At 39.2% G+C, this 16512-nt stretch overlaps 1 protein-coding gene across 1 annotated transcript in view; it reads left to right on the top strand.

Moving 5' to 3' along the window:
• The first annotated feature begins 274 nt into the window (after positions 1-274).
• NFX1 (nuclear transcription factor, X-box binding 1) overlaps positions 275-16512 on the top strand; it is a 62346-nt gene continuing 46108 nt past the window's right edge. Inside the window, exons 1-2 of the mRNA XM_014965523.1 lie at positions 275-1305; positions 3935-4096. Of these exons, the coding sequence (XP_014821009.1) occupies positions 756-1305; positions 3935-4096 (712 nt within the window). The 5' untranslated portion in view covers positions 275-755. The remainder of the gene's footprint in view (positions 1306-3934; positions 4097-16512) is intronic.

Here is a 16512-nt window from a genome sequence, read left to right as displayed (position 1 = left end):
GTGTATGTACAGTGCTACTTCAAATGGTTTTATATTCTTGTCTTACGTCTGAGTCTTTCTCTAAGATGAGAAGAGAAAGTAGCTTCCACAAAGCACTATGTGATTCAACTCTGGTTTCTGGAAACTTGTTTGCAGTTGTTCTGTTAAGTCTGGTATTGATTGAACTTCCAGGCCTTTGCATGTATGGTAGTTTTGCTGAAAAGAAATGTTTACTACTTAATAGTCTTATACACATGTGTTTATTTTTTCACTTTTTAGGTGCACTGAATTTCAATCCTGATGCTGCTGATTCCATTCCAGGAGGACAATCTACAGATATAAACTGGGCAAACAAAGATAGGAAAGACTCTAACAGTCATCAGAATAGAAGTAATTTACCATTTCCTAGTCTGTCTTCTGAAAGAGGTACAGATTACGAAAACTCTTCCACAAAGCATCATGGCTTTTGTAATCCAGAACGTCAGTGTGGGAATTCTGAAGACTTCCACCAGTATTTTGGAAACAGTAAAAGTTTGAAGAATCGCAACTTGCAAAGCCAGAGATGGCACAGGTCAAGAAATGATAGCACGTGTACTAGAAGCAAGGTAAGGCAAAGTACTGCTGATGCTGCTGCAGGGCCAGGAATTTCGGATGCTGCAGTAGGACCCGGGAGAAGAGCACCTCCTAGGGGATGCAATGACTTCTTCTCCTCGGAGAGTGACAGGGAGGTACCCAGCGCAGATAGCAGAGGAGCAAAGCCAAAGAAAACACATCTGATGCACGCCTCTGGAAGAGGTTTCAGGGAGAAGGGCAAGCAAGTCCATGACCGGGAAAAGCGAGTGAGCTCTAAGCAGAAAGCAGAGCTGTTTGAAAATGTTCCGTCTTTGGATTTGACTCAGTCTGACTCCTCAGAATCATCTGTTGGAAAGGCCTTCTGTGATGCCCCTGTTGCTAGTGGGGATGAGCAGAAAGCCTTCAATTATGTAAACAAAAGATATCCCCGGAAGCCTGTGTGGAATAAACCCCCGGTAGAAAAGGAGTGTCAGAAAAGACATGATTCTCATCGTAGTAAAAATACAAAAGTAGGTAAGAAGTCTTCTCTTGCATATACTCCAAAAGATAAAAATGAGAGGAAGAAAGAATTCTCTGTTCACAAAAATGATGAAAACTTGACCAGTGAAATCAGGCATCAATTGTCTGATTCTGTCAAGTGTAATGGAAGAAAATTCCTGCTAAAGGGAGATCAGGCACCTGCACTTCATTTCAGCTGGACCCAGTACTGGAAAAAGCAAATTGATGTACCGAAAAACAAAGAAACTCACACAGGTAAGCTTTCCTGGCTGTCCTGTATTAAAGATATGATCTTGAATAATTTAAGCTGCCTTCACATTTGCATAGATGAAGAGACTTATTATTTTAGTCAGTTTCAGAGGGTAGAATTAAAAGTGTGGTTTCTGAGTGGGGGCATGTTCTGTAAGCTTACTAGGGAAGAACAGATTCTGTTTGAAGTTTTTTTGGTTCTACTAGCAAAGTGCAAATGACGGCCTGGTCAGGGACCATGTTAAAACATGTATGTTGCAGGAGTGAGGAGTGAAATTCTGAGCATTTGGAACAAGGGGACTTGAAAGGGACAATCCTAAAACTGATGTTTGCAGAATAAGTTTTCTAACGTTTTATGTAGAAGTAGGAAAGTGCCAGATACAGGAACTGTATTCTGCTCCTAACTGGATATTTTTTTTCTCGCTTTTGCAATGGCAGTACCAAAAGGTAGTTAGAACCAGAAAGTCTTTGGGTACTATTTTTGGAAGTTGAGAAAAGAAACACATGCCATTGACAGTGTAAAGCAGACACACAGGTTTTGACTGTCTGAGTGAATTTTGTGCCAACTCATACCGTTAAGGCCTTAAAACTTTAAATGGAAATTATCTGAATCTCTTCAATGCCACAGTACTGGTTTCTGTTTTAAGATAACCTAGGTAGCTTTTTCTACAGTTTTAGACAGTGATAAAATAGTCTCATATTATTCATAGCACCACGCAGAAGAAGTCCTGTTTTCTTTTGGAGGCCATAAGGAGGGAGATTTTTCTTTTTTCTTTTTTTTTTTTTTTGGTGTGTGTGTATGTGATGTCCCCCTCTTGATGCTGCGAGTGGGAACTCGCAAGGATCACAGAAGGATCAAATCTGAATTCAAAGTTCTAAAACATGGTCTTCCTCAAAAGAAAATTATTGCCTTTTTCATTGCATCCCTCCAAGATAAAATTTCACAAGACATTTATAGCAATAGAAAGATTTTTCTTTTTCTTTTTTTTTTTTTTTTGGTGTGTGTGTATGTGTCCCTTTCCAGTTACGCAAACACTAAGAATTATATTTAGTTGGTTTTTACAAAACGTCTCAACCTGATCTCCTGCTGCCCAAAATCATAGAGACAGGTAGATTAATTCCTGTAAACTGTGGTATTGAATCTTTTGAAGATTTTTCTTCTCAGGGTCTCTTCTCTTTCAGAGCTGAGAAGGTAGCAGCGTAATTGGGAAGTATAAGGGCTCCAGTCTGAACCTTTGTTCCCTTAGGAGAAGGTCAAGGATCAAGATCCTCCTTGATCCTTTCTAACTTAAATACATTAACTTTCACATTCCTGGGTTCTACTCAGATCATAATGTTAAAGTTCAGTCTTTCTCCCAGCATTATTATTAAATTAAAAGCGTGCAATAAGCAGGAAGAGAAGTAGTGGTCTTTTACAGGGCACTTAAGGAACTTCCCCTTCCAAAATGGCAGTCTTTTTTTGCATGCTTTAGTTGGGAGGTATTTTGGAGATGGTGTCTATCACTATTTCAGGGGACTGAGTCTGTGCTTTTTTTATGGGACAGCTATCCTTTTTGAGTATGATGCCACTTTAGTCTTCTGGAGAAAAGAAGTATGTTTTAGGTGGGGATGCTTTCTTTGCAGCAGGTAACATTTATGGCATTCAAGCAGAAATGACTCTTAATTCTAAAGCTTCTGGTGCTTGATGAAGGAGAGCTGGAAAAGAAGCTTGAAAGTGCTTATATCCTACTCAGGAAGGCACTGTTAACACTTCTGAGTTTACAGGCATCTATGGGCTTGCTATCAGTCGTGTGGTACAAGCACATTTTGAGTTGATAGTAGGGGTTTTTTTAATTAATATTTTTTCCTTCATTATGTCCTTCACTTGTATTGAAACCATCTTAAAATTATACTTTTTTACAGTTTACACTTGTAATTAAGATATTTTAAAATTCTGTGGGATTGAGCAAATAACATTTCTAAGGTGTATTTGTTAGCTCTACCTTGATGGGAGAGTTGATCTGGCAGAACTGAAGTTATGTGGTACCTTTTTTATGGTTGCAGATCTAACTGTGTTTTCAGACTGTTTTTGTCTTTCATGTGAAGTTCTTGATTTACTTTCAAAGCTCTTTTTCAAGTTCTTTCACATGGCTCAAAAGGCACTGTACTTTAACTATTGTTTCCCGGTAATTCCACACCTAAAGCAGTCCGTTTGAAGGGCTTATTTCTGTAATCCAGGTACTTCACTGTTAATATTTGTTATGTGGTTTTACAAGAACACTTGAGGATGGGAATTGAATTTAATTTTTGGCTGCAACTTAGAGCTTTAAGATTTTTGGTTTAAACTTTATGTGAAGGTAAACTTCCCATATAAAGTGATGAGTATAACCTCAGACTTCTGCCAAGCTTAAAACTTTTCACTAATTTGTAAAATGAAAATGATTGCTCTTCATCAACAGGAATTATTGTTGCCACTTTTATGGCTATCTCATATTCCCTCTTCTTGCTCTGAAACTAAACAAATGCATCCTGGAATCTTCCAGGAGTAAACCAAAATAAATTCTCTTACAATTTAAATGAAATCTTGGCATTTCATTTCGATTTTGTTTCTCAGCTAGGTGATGTTTAATGTACACGTAATATATTTCATTTGCAGGGTCGTTGATTGAACAGCTGACCACAGAGAAGTATGAATGCATGGTGTGCTGTGAGGTGGTCCGAATCGTAGCCCCAGTGTGGAGCTGTCAGAACTGTTACCATGTCTTCCACCTCAACTGCATTAAGAAGTGGGCACGATCACCAGCTTCACAAGCTGAAGGTTGGTATTCTCTCTTGCACGTGTTTTCTCTCTCACATATATAATAGCAAAGTTCATGTGTTTCTTTTGTCGGAAGACTAACAAAGCAAGTTTTAAATAATTTTTTTTTTAGAGGGTTCTTTGGATGCTTTGTGTGATCCTCCTTACTGTTTTGATTCTTTCTAGTTGTCCACCTAAGTCTATTTTCCATGTTTGGATACATAAGTATAAAAATGAAATCAGTGCATCAAGATGCAAAGCTCTGTGGCTGTGGTTTTTACACACCAAGAAGTGTCTCATCTTCTCTCGTGTGTGCTCAGCTGAGCAGTCAAACAGAAGCAGTACTCCAAGCGGTAGTTGCGTGTTTTTACTCAACCACTTCTTAGTTCTGTTCTCAGATAAAGTGCTCCTGAAATCTGTCACCAATGCCACGCAGTAAAATGAAATGCAGAGAAGACAGAAAGCTCATTCCTTTATCATTAAACTGTTTAATATTTTTTTGTATTATACCACTTTTTGAAATGTTTATTCCACTACATTCTGCCTTTTGAATGCTTTGGTGTAAGTGTTAAAGGAGAAGCTGCTACCAGAGTGCCAGCGGGTGACTCCAGTGAGCCAAGGGTGCCCCTTTGGACACCACACACCTCACGCCTTCACTCTTGGGTGTTCCTTCCTCACACTCAGCTCCAGGTTTCCCCCAGCAGAGTCTCAGGCGTGGGAGTTAGAGCAGCAAGGTCAGTCAGCTGGGTGCCTCCAGGGAGGGGCGACGAACAAAGAAATCCTTGGGCAGGGATACCCTTGTTCTATATGCCTCCCCCCCCTGCGCTCTCACATGCTGCTCATGTGTCTTTTAGTCCATTTGGTCTGGGGTCTTGTAACACCTTTCACTGAATTTCACTGAATTTTTAGAGTTGGAAGGGACCATAGAGATCATCTAGTCCAAGTGCCCTGCCGAAGCAGGACCACCCAGAGCTTGTCAGAGCATGTTACTCAGGAGCATCCAGGCGGGTCTTGAAAATCTCCAAAGAAGGGGACTCCACACCCTCCCTGGGCAGCCTGTTCCAGGGCTCCATCACCCTCACCGTGAAAAAGTTCTTCCTCATATTCAAGTGGAACCCTTTATGTTCCAACTTGTGCCCATTGCCCCTTGTCCTCTCACTGGCAACTACTGAAAAGAGTCTGGTTCCCTCCTCCCTCAGCCCGCCCTTGAGATACTTGTAGGCATTGATAAGGGCTCCCCTCAGCCTTCTCTTCTCCAGACTAAAGAGTCCCAGCTCTCTCAGCCTCTCCTCATAAGGGAGATGCTCCAGTCCTTGAATCATCTTGTTGGAATCCACCTTGCTGGATTCTCTTTCCGTGTCCAGGCAGGCAGGCTGTTGGCTGCTCTTACCTTGTTGATTTGCAGTCTCTGCTGATGGTTGTAGCCTCCTTATCTTCTGGTTTATGCTTCTTATGCACCTGCACGCACTGGCAGAACATGGGGAATGGAAAAGTCCCAGACTTAGGGGAAAACACTACCATCAGTGTGTTATCAACATTTTTGTCATGCTAAAAGACTAAATGCGGCACAGTACCAGCTGCTAGGAAGAGTGCTAAGAAAATTAACTCTATTGCGGCCTGAAGGCTTCAGCAAATCTAACTACTCATGCAAAGTAAAGGTAGGCAAACAGCATAAATCACACCATATTATAACCCTAAGTAATTTATTCCAATTAAAACTACCTATTTTAGCTAAACAACTAATACCTTTCAACGTAAGTTAAGACTGAATCACAGGCACTCTGCTATTTTTGGTTGTGCGATGCAGACATACTCTGAAGACTGCAATGTTAATCTTGAAGTGGGGTTAACTTTTTCTGTACTCTGCTTGTTTAGCATTTACCATTCTTCAGGTGTCTTTCTGTCTCTCTGGGAAGACTGAGGAAATAGAGTGTCAGCTACTTCCATATGTTTGAGAGGAGTTTTTACGGACTGTCAGTCTCTGGCAGAAACGATTGGTTGCAAAGTTCTTGGATTTCTGCAGATGTATAGACAGACTTCTGGGTAGAGCTGGTCGTGCTTTATACTGACAGTAGAAAGGAAGTTACAAAGATCAGCACAGGATTTGAAACATAAAGGCGTTGGAATGTTTGAGAAGGGAACAGATTTTTGAGTAAGACTGAGATCCTAGGCCAAACTGAGAGTGATTGCTGAGAACATTTATCTCCTAGCTGTTTTTATGTCACCACCCTTGGAGCTGATTTATCTCCTTGAAACAGTTTATTGCTTGATGAAAAGAATATCTGCTTGTATAAGGGAGGTTTTGCTTATCTGTCAACACAGGGACCTTCATTCTTGATGACTGAGCATTTCAAATAGCCATATCTTTTGGCCATTTGCTTTTCTTGTAAGAATTTGTGAACTAAATATCTTACTGTATCTCACGTATGAGAGTACTTGAGTTAATCATGAATGAAAAAAAGTTATATTAAAGATGACAGCCTCAGTAGAACTGATTCCATAGCTCTAGTAAGTACCCTGTTGAATATTTCTTTGCCTGCAAGGCCCTGCTACCCTATCTTGATTAGAACTTGTACTTCAGAGTGCTTTTGTTTCATGGTAGGTTGTTTTAGTGTAGATTCTAATTTTCAGGCTTTGTATAATGTTGAGGAATTCACCAGAACCCTAGCAGTAATTACTGTCTACCAGAAGAGAAATACAACACTGTAATCTGCCTAATGCAATAATTGGGTTTTTTTCTGGAAGAGGAAAAAAACAGTTATTTTCTGGATGTGATTTACTTTAAATCTTCTCGATTCGGCAAATGTTATAATCAGTTCCAGGAGATCTTACCCGATTTCAGCACTGAAACCTTTCTCTGTTGCCTTTCACACAAGGACCTTCACTATACCCTAGAGAAGCTGTTGCTTGTAGAGGACTAGGCATCCTGCTCTGGGAGAAATGGTGATACGACAGGCCCTTCTGCTGACCTCTTGAAGCTTTGATGATAGGCTTCCTTTCACAGCTTTTGAAAAACGTAACGTGGAATAACAATGAAAGAAATTATGTTGTTAATATAATAGTTAAGTATGCTGTACAAAGTAATCCCTTAGGGTTTAGTATGCTAGCTTTGGGAGGAGCCACATAAGGTGCTGACAGCTTCATCAGCAGATACCCCTTCCGGTCCCCTGCTGCCAGTTTTTACCTGTAGCTTTTAACACTTCTCTCCAAGATGCTTCTTTCTGAGATCACAGCTTTTGAAAAACGTAACGTGGAATAACAATGAAAGAAATTATGTTGTTAATATAATAGTTAAGTATGCTGTACAAAGTAATCCCTTAGGGTTTAGTATGCTAGCTTTGGGAGGAGCCACAGAAGGTGCTGACAAACCAAAAAAACCAAACAAACTTGGTCAGGCAATGCAGGTTGGTCTTGAGCATGAATAACAGAGTATATTCATTGTGGCACCGTCCTACAGCTGCTCGGCTCATAATTGTACGGCTCTCTTCAGCACTCATTGTGGCACAGTGATGTGAGCCAGGATAACGAGGTGTATGAATAGGCACCAAGTAATGAAAGGAATAGACATGCTTTAGATCTTCATTTCAGGAGTATCAAGGCAGTCTGTAATCTGGATCATTTCCAGTTTGTGAAAATCCTTACCATTGTGCACTATAATGGTTAACGTAAGAAGTCTTCAGTCCAATTGATAACCAGCGTAGATGCGCCTGTCATTGTCTCGTCACACATAGAGTTTCCTGTGTGCAGTCCCTCCTGTTCAGAATGTGGAAATATCATAAATCTTGGTCAGATTTCTGAATCACAGAGAACAGTTCTTAAATCACAACTTCATTAATTTACCAGCACTGAATTGATTGGTTAAGAGAGACAGAGTTAATCAGTTTATGTATTTTTATATCTATCTATTAAAAAAAAAAATAAAATCTCTACTCCCTGCCCTGCTTTGTGTTCAGTCGTGCTCTCACACTGGTATTTTTCATAGCCAGATATGTACTGAATTTGGGAAACGTCTTCATAAATCTTGTTTTCCTTACACTGAAGTTCTTCGTTTACTGCTAACCAACACCCTCCCGAAGCACAGGAGCAAGAAGACTGCTATCTAATAAAATACCAACTTGAAGAACAGAGTCCTAGTCAATAGCTAGGTATTGTCACCTTTTAATTAATTTAAGTAGATTATTCTGGTTTATGTAGCACTATTTTATTCTGGACATGAAGCAATACTAAATTGGTATTCTACGAGACATGCAAACTCATAATGTGAAATGGTAACAAAAAGGAAAATACAGGTGATACTTAAGACGGTAGGTAATTATATTTTTCCCATATATTTAATACTTTTCTCATTTTTTTAGATATGGTGAAGACTGTATATATTCTGGTAGAATGTTTTATAGCAGGGTACATGATAATAGAAAAAAATGCAATTTTAATATTTGTTCTTGGCTCTAAAGTTGGAACCTGGTCACATGAAGTACCACTGCTGTGTTTATCTCGATAGGGATAACATGCATTTTTATTAAACTGCTTTCTCACTACTTCTGAGTAAATGGAAAGCCTTAGTTTGGTTGGTGGTAAGAAACGAGGTCAGAGCACTTATTCTAGGTTTGAAAACTAGCTCTTTTATTTACTTCAAGTCATTTTTTTGTCCTACAGATGGTAATAGTGGTTGGAGATGTCCAGCTTGCCAGAATGCTTCTACGCAAGTTCCTAAAACTTACACTTGTTTCTGTGGTGAGTTTCTTGCTTGTTTTTGCATTTGTTTTGTCATTTTAATTTTATTTTTTTTTTATTTGAATTCCAATATTGCTACTTGTTTGCCTACATCCTTGAGATTTAACCTTGTTTAAAACTTTATTGACACTGGAAAGTGGCTGCACAGAGAATCACACATCTGCTGCTTAAACCATTTCAAATATTAAATATTACAACAAAGTGATAAATATTTTCATATCGCTACGTAAAAATAGTGGTTTTCTAAAATAATGATAGAATTGGGCTACTGTCCTCTGAGTTCTGTAGAAGGACTGAAATAATCTGCATGTGCTATGTCTTCTAATGATAGAATTGGGCTACTGTCCTCTGAGCTTTCCTTCTGTAGAAGGACAGAAATAACCTGCATGTGCTATGTCTTTCTTTGTATTATTTTGCTGTATCTTGCCACACAATTCAAGCATACAACGCTCTAAACCTTTAAATTGATTTAGCAATTTTTTCATTTATGTTGACTGGGGACACATACAAGTTAAATAGGAAATAATAGTCAGGCTTTTTAGACGTTTATATAGATACATATTTAATAAATGAAGTAAATGAAGTGAGTATAACATTTGCAAAGCTGTAAGCGTATGACAAAAAGGGAAAAATGAATTATGTTACTGTCATGGTTTAACAGAAGCCGGCAGCTAGAACACACAGTCTCTTTCTCATCTCCCCTGGTTGGGGTTGGGGAGAGAATTGGAAGAGTAAAAGTGAGAAGAAACTCATGTGTTGAGGTGAAGACAGTATAATATGAGCAAAAGCTGGGCAGGCGAGCAAAGCGCAATGAGAAATTCCCTCCCTGCTTCCCATCAGGTGTTCCGCCCTCTCCAAGGAAGCAGGGTTCCATCACACATCACAGTTATTGAGGGGAGAGAAACGCCATCACTCCAAACACCCCCCTCTTCCTCCTTCTTCCCCCGGCTCTCTATATTGAGCATGATGTCACATGGGATGGAATTGCCCTTTGGTCAACTTGGCCCAGCTCCTTCCAACTTCTTGTGCCCTCCCAGCCTGCTCACTAGTGAGGTGGTGTGAGGAGCAGAAAAGGCCTCGATTGCTTAGCAACAACTTAAACCACACAATTCTCATCCCAAATCCAAAACATAACTTTTTTTGCTAGCAGCTGGTTTAGTGCTAACTCTATCCCAACTGAAACCGTGACAGTCGCATGCATGCAAATAAATTTTGTTTGGGATTTACACTTTCAAAATTTGTTTTGATTTCAGAAAGCTTTCCCTTCCTTAAGTCAGAGTCACTGGAAAGTTTCACCTTGCTGTCTACAAAACAGAATATTCTGGAATTGAGACAGTGAACTTGCCCTAAAGAAACTAGACTTACGCTGTTATAGATACTTTTATGGAAAGTTCTCATTATCTAGGTGTTTCAGTGAGTCAGTTAAGAACAGTGCGATACAGGTAAAAGAGTTTTTGTATGACAATATGTGAAATCTAATGAGTATAAGGATAATAATTCCATTAGAATGGATGCTTTGATTCAAAAAGAGAATTACGCTTTGAAGACAGGCTGTCCATTTGTCAAATAGGAAAGAAATTCTGCCTAGGCTTAAAGACAGTTTCATAGTTTGCGGAGATCTACAGTAGGAACCTCAAGTGGTCCCCGGTGTTAACATTAGCAGAGCAGCATTTTGGAACATACGACTTAAATCTTCTATAGATAATTTTACATCAATGATATGGCATTTGGACATCACCAGTTGCTTATGCAAAGCTGTCTTCTGTTTGGTGCAAAATACTGTGTGTTGAGCGTGATTGTGTGGGTTTTTTCACCATTCCATGACAAAAATTCTGTTTTATTTTTCTTTGGAATCTTTTCATTTTCAGCATTTTCCTAGATATTCAACTAGTCTAATTGAAAGTTGGGTGAATAAATGACAGGAAAGAAATTCTGCCTAGGCTTAAAGACAGTTTCATAGTTTGCGGAGATCTACAGTAGGAACCTCAAGTGGTCCCCGGTGTTAACATTAGCAGAGCAGCATTTTGGAACATACGACTTAAATCTTCTATAGATAATTTTACATCAATGATATGGCATTTGGACATCACCAGTTGCTTATGCAAAGCTGTCTTCTGTTTGGTGCAAAATACTGTGTGTTGAGCGTGATTGTGTGGGTTTTTTCACCATTCCATGACAAAAATTCTGTTTTATTTTTCTTTGGAATCTTTTCACTTTCAGCATTTTCCTGGATATTCAACTAGTTTAATTGAAAGTTGGGTGAATAAATAACATTTGTATTTTCCTAACTTGTAGAATATACAAAGTTGTACTAAAAGAGTTGAAATTATATAATTATGCCACCAAAAATACCTTTTCTCAGTGTTTTAATTGTTGCAATTCAAATTTGTAACACTACCTCAGTTGTCTCCTGCAGAGAGCCGGATTAGTTTTGCATGTATTAACGTTGCAATTCAAATTTGTAACACTACCTCAGGTGTCTCTCAGGTGTAGAGAGCCGGATTAGTTTTGCATGGCAATTAACTTTAGCCCTGATGATCATCTCATGCAATTAGAGCTATGAGGTTTGCTAACAGTATGTCAGATTAATTAAAATACGGTTTCTTATTCTTCTATTAATTAAAATAGTGCTTATCTCAAGTACAGAATACTTGAAACTAGCATTTATCACTTCTTTTTCAAGACTTCCTGCTGCATTCATCAAAATGTCAACTGTTAATGTTTAGATTTATGTAAAGTCTACTTCTTTTTACAGAAGACTTCCTGCTGCATTCATCAAAATGTCAACTTTTAATGTTTAGATTTATGTAGAGTCTAGTTTTTACAGAACTGACTTCTAAAATTTGCCCATTCATTTAATTCTGCCCCTATTCCCCATCACCTTACCAGCTAGATCTTATTTTCTGGGAATGGTATCTTTTTTTTTTTTTGGTCCTTTTTTTTATTCTTCTGTGTTGAGGCAGCGGGAGGTTTCACGCTTTAATTTTAACTACGATTTTTTTATTCTTCTGTGTTGAGGCAGCGGGAGGTTTCACGCTTTAATTTTTTTAACTACTGTGCAGCCTGACCAATTAAAGGGAGCTTTTGATTTTCTTGTATTTTCTCAGTTTAGTTTAATGTAAAATACCAGCTACCTAAGTGCCTGCTAAGAGCATAGAAGGAAGGAATCTTCTGGAGCTTGATATTCCAGTGGCACTTACTTTTAAAGAAGTTGAGTATATATCAGCACTGAAAGCTGAGAAAAATATAAACATTTTGTATTGTTTTGTTTTTCAAAAAAGACTACTGCCAGTATTGAAAATACAGCTTTTTCTTTCTGGTGTAGTGTTTTTCCCAGATTTGGTATTGTATTCAAGACAATAAATATGTTTTTGTCTTTGACGCGGTTTAGGTAAGGTGCACAATCCTGAGTGGAATAGAAATGAAATCCCACATAGCTGTGGGGAACTTTGTGGAAAGAAGAGACAGTGTTTGGACTGTCCACATCTTTGTAACATGTAAGTAAAAGTTTAAATCATTTCAATATTCATATGATAGAGAAAATTTCTGAAGATGTGTTTGGATATTTTTTGACTAGAGGATGTGCTTAGAAGTTTTATTTGGTTTATAGCTCAACTGAAAGCTGGAAGAAATAGAGTCTGTGTTTGTATGTCTAAAGTGAGTTCATGAGAGAATGAACAGTTCAGCAGCAATAGTTGTAGCAACGTTTCCATCAACTGAACCAGCTGCCTGGCGTGTTTTCAAGAATTTTCACTGAAGTAAAGAAATAATAGTGACTAGAAGCAATTTTAAACGTGTATCCAGTGGTCTACCAGATTTTTTGGGTGCTGGTTTTCCTGTAGTAGTGTTTGTGTATCTTAAGCTAAGCTCAGTGGTACTTGGCACCGCTTACTTCTATCTTTTCTTTCTTTCTCTTTTCATTGGCTTGTAAACTGTTGAGGATAAGCAGACATTATATGTACTAATCTATTTGTTGACACCACCAGATGGTTCAATGAGCATCCCTCATAGAGATCTAAATCAGTATGAGTAACTCTGGATTGTTTTTGCTAACATTTATTAGTATAATTCAATGAAGAGAGGCAAAGAAGAGCAATGCTATTTGCAGTTTTGGATGTTTTTCTTTAGATCTTTTTTAGCAGTGTGGTAGTATTATACTGATAAGGTTAACAGCATTAGGCGAGCTTTTCTAATGTATAAATATACTTAGTAGTCAGAAAAATAAATTTTATGTTGTTCCTGGTGTATCTAGCTTCGTTTTCCATGTATGAAAGTTGGTCCATAATGCCTGTTCATATTTCTGTTTTGAGAAATTTTTAGTAGTCAGAAGTGATTGTTTCTGCTCTTGGAACACAATCAAAAACTTCTGTCATTCCATCAAATAGATTGTCACTTTACACTTCTTCCAAGGTTTACTAAGACTCAGAACTTTACTCCAGCCTTTTTATTTACTGTGTTCTGTTTCAAACCTTTTTCAAGATCTTATTGAATGAAAGAATATTTCTTTACTCTTTAATACTTTTTCCCCACATGTGAAAATACTAAATTTCTTTTCAGACTGTCTTTTCAGTGTTGTAGCTGGTTACATAATTTCATCATCATACTGAATCCCGTTTGCTGTGGTTTGCAAGGTAAAACCGAAACATGGATCAGCTTTCAGCTACATTTGATGTAGCTGATACCCTGACTCAGAAGAACACTGATTCTCTTGGAGGCCAGCTGCTGCCTCCGTCTCAGGAGAGGCACATGTCGGTGGAGGACTTTTTTGCCCAGTCAGAAATAAGTAGATTCCTTAACTATTTTGTGAACAACCTGACTGCAGTTTGCTACCTGATGAACTTTCCTATAGTGCTGGGAAGAAGCAGATGTTCTTTTCCTCTTAATTCCTGTTCCAGTCTACAGCAGAGGCCCAGACTCTGGCATTCTCTTCTGGGAAGTCTTCTGAACAGTGGTGGCAATATTATGCCTACTGCAAGATACAAATTTGTAGTCCCTGTAGTCCCCTTTGATCTGTGTCAAGAGCTGTAAAAATTGGGATCTTTTAAAGTCACAATTGCTACCAGTTTAAGCTGTAGCAGATTTAAAAGTGTTATCTTTCAGCTGGTTCCACGTGAGTAAAACCACACTGAGAACATAGAGTCCTGGAGGTAAGGAAACAGCAAGGGTGCAGATCAAGATAATGGGTGTTTTTGGCACTTTCTGAACTGTTTCATGGTTTTTGCTTGAGTTTAGGTGATCTCAGAACTCTTTCTCTCAAGTACTTGTTTCTTTGTGGATCTGCTGTGTGCCTTTTTCCCCTGCTCTCACAGGTTGCCATAAGGTGATAAGGTTTGAACCAGAAATGCCATTTTGCTGACTGAGATCCTAAAAGCTTTTTTGTTTTTCCTCTCTCTCCCTTTCTCTCTCTCCTGGGTCAAACATTCCATGTCATTGTCAAGACCTTCTACCTCACATTATGATGGGACAGTGAATTCTCTGGGGTAAACTATTCATGTTCTTCTCAGGTGTCTGTGACTTTAGCTAATAATAGGTATGTGTCCATTGTTATGGGCAGTGGACGGAGTCTGGTGTGGTGTCTGAGTCTTGGTATAGCGTTCTTGATGTTGCCTGTTCTCCAGTATTTAATCCCATCTATTCTGGGAAACCCTTTGTGGTTCAAGTATGTAGGGCTCTCATTTGAAGTCTGGCTCCATCCTTTGTCTTCCAGTTGATCAAACCTCTGTGTCTGCGGTCTGCGTGCCTCTGACAGAGCTAATCTGGATGAATCATGTTATGAGCCCTCTTCATTGGTAGGACTTGAATTTGAGTCCTGGGGAACCTGCTTTTTGAGTTCAGGGATTCTTACTTAGCCACAAAGAAAGATAAGAAACTATTGCATCAACGGAGTATGGGAGATTCAGATGCTTATAGCTACGTCCTGCTCTTTATATCAGATTTATGCAGTGCCTAGCAACAGAACATGAATTGCAGTGTTGTCTGACTTTTCAGAAACCACACACCATGCATCTACACAGCAGCTATCTGATGTGACGCTACCAGGATCAAACAAGCATCATCCCCTTTTCTCCTCACATGTGAGGTCAGAGGAACGTTGTTGCCATTGCTTTGCATTAGGATGCTTGTATTTGCTCCCTCTTACCTTGTAGATGAACTGTGCAGGGTACAGGAGATGTTGTTAAGTAAGCTGTTGTAGTAATTCTTGGTGGTCTTCAGCCTTCCTGTGGCTGTCTGCCTTCTTTATGCATTGTGTTGTGCTGTGTGTTAGGCTTTTGCAAATGATTGTCCCCTGTGGGGTGAGCAGCTCTGAGAGCTATGTCGGATGTCAATCTTTTGGGGGTGCCAGTTGTGCTGCTTAGGTGGTTACATTATTTTTGATATAAGTTACTTGAGAGTCTGTTTTCCCTTTAAAACTTGAGTGAGCGTCAGACTCTTGTGGCTGAGGAGAAAAATTGTGGGAAAAGATTTGGATACTTTTACTGTAATGCTTTGTAAAGTGATTACTTTTATCAAGAAAACATTGAAAATATGGAGATTTTCTCCCACGCTGTTTTCCCTGAGTAGGAAATGAAACCTTCAATTAAATCAGAAGGTGGCAAATTCAGAATGCATCAAATGTGTTCGCTAGGCAGGGCACCTCCTTTCAAGAAATTGATGCAAATCATTAATAAGATTCAAAAGAGAACACATCCTGATACAGGTAATAAGAATGTGTACAGCTCTCAGCATTGCATAGATGCTTTTGGACAGGATATTAAAGCTCATACCCTGGTTAAGAGAGACTAAGATGACAGCCCGGTTCAGGCAAGGAATGTTTTGTATGGGTGGGGGGGTCTAATTGGTCATGGTTTTCTACTTTTCAGTGTTAGACTGTCATTTTTGAGGCCTTTGTCTCTAAGCACTGTCTAAAATGATGTACTTAAATGTATGAGTCCTGCATATTTTCAGTTTGAATCAGAGCTATGTTTCCTTACGTTTTGTGACCCTGGTGGTTATGGCTTTCAAATTATTTGGTATGTCTTTTACACTTGTAAGGAATGTCTGAAATTGGTGTTGAGATTTAGAAAAGGAGGTTACAGAGATACAACAATTCTTCAGCCTGCTGTTGCCTGTAACAGGCTGATGTGGTTTGGGTTGGACTGGCCGCTGAAACGACAGATGCTCTCCCCCACCTCTCTCTCCAAGGAGGGGAGGCAGAGAGAGAAAGAGGCTTACGGGTTTAAGAAAAAAAATCCTAAACTACTACACTGAAAATATTCCTGAAATAATAATATTCAAAAAAATATATACAATATATACAAAACTGTATCAAGCTCCCAGGATGACTTGCATCACCGACAGGCACTGGGGAAGTCTCAGACTGGACCCAGCAACAGATGGGAGCCAGTTTCCAGAACTGGATGTAGGAATGTATGGATCAGGATCAGAGGCAGACGAACACACAGAGTCCTCCTTGGATACCGGTCACTGAAGAAAGAGAGCTGACCCTTTGATCCCTGAGGTTTTATACTGATGCAGATGGGATGGCATACTCTGTTGGTCAGGTTTGGGTCACCTCTCCTGTCTGCTCCTCCCCACAGGAGCAACCTCTCGACACTCTTCTGCTTCTGACCCTCCAGCGGGGCAGACAACAAAGTTTGCTGACCTTGTTTGTGACAGCAATAAGTACAAGCAAGAGTCTTTCTGCATACCATTCCTTAGTGTAA

The sequence above is a fragment of the Calidris pugnax genome, unplaced genomic scaffold, assembly GCF_001431845.1.
Source record: "Calidris pugnax isolate Ruff unplaced genomic scaffold, ASM143184v1 scaffold41, whole genome shotgun sequence".
In the NCBI taxonomy this organism is placed as follows: domain Eukaryota; kingdom Metazoa; phylum Chordata; class Aves; order Charadriiformes; family Scolopacidae; genus Calidris; species Calidris pugnax.
Note: the sequence above shows the minus strand (reverse complement) of the source record. Positions and strands in the feature narration are given on the sequence as shown.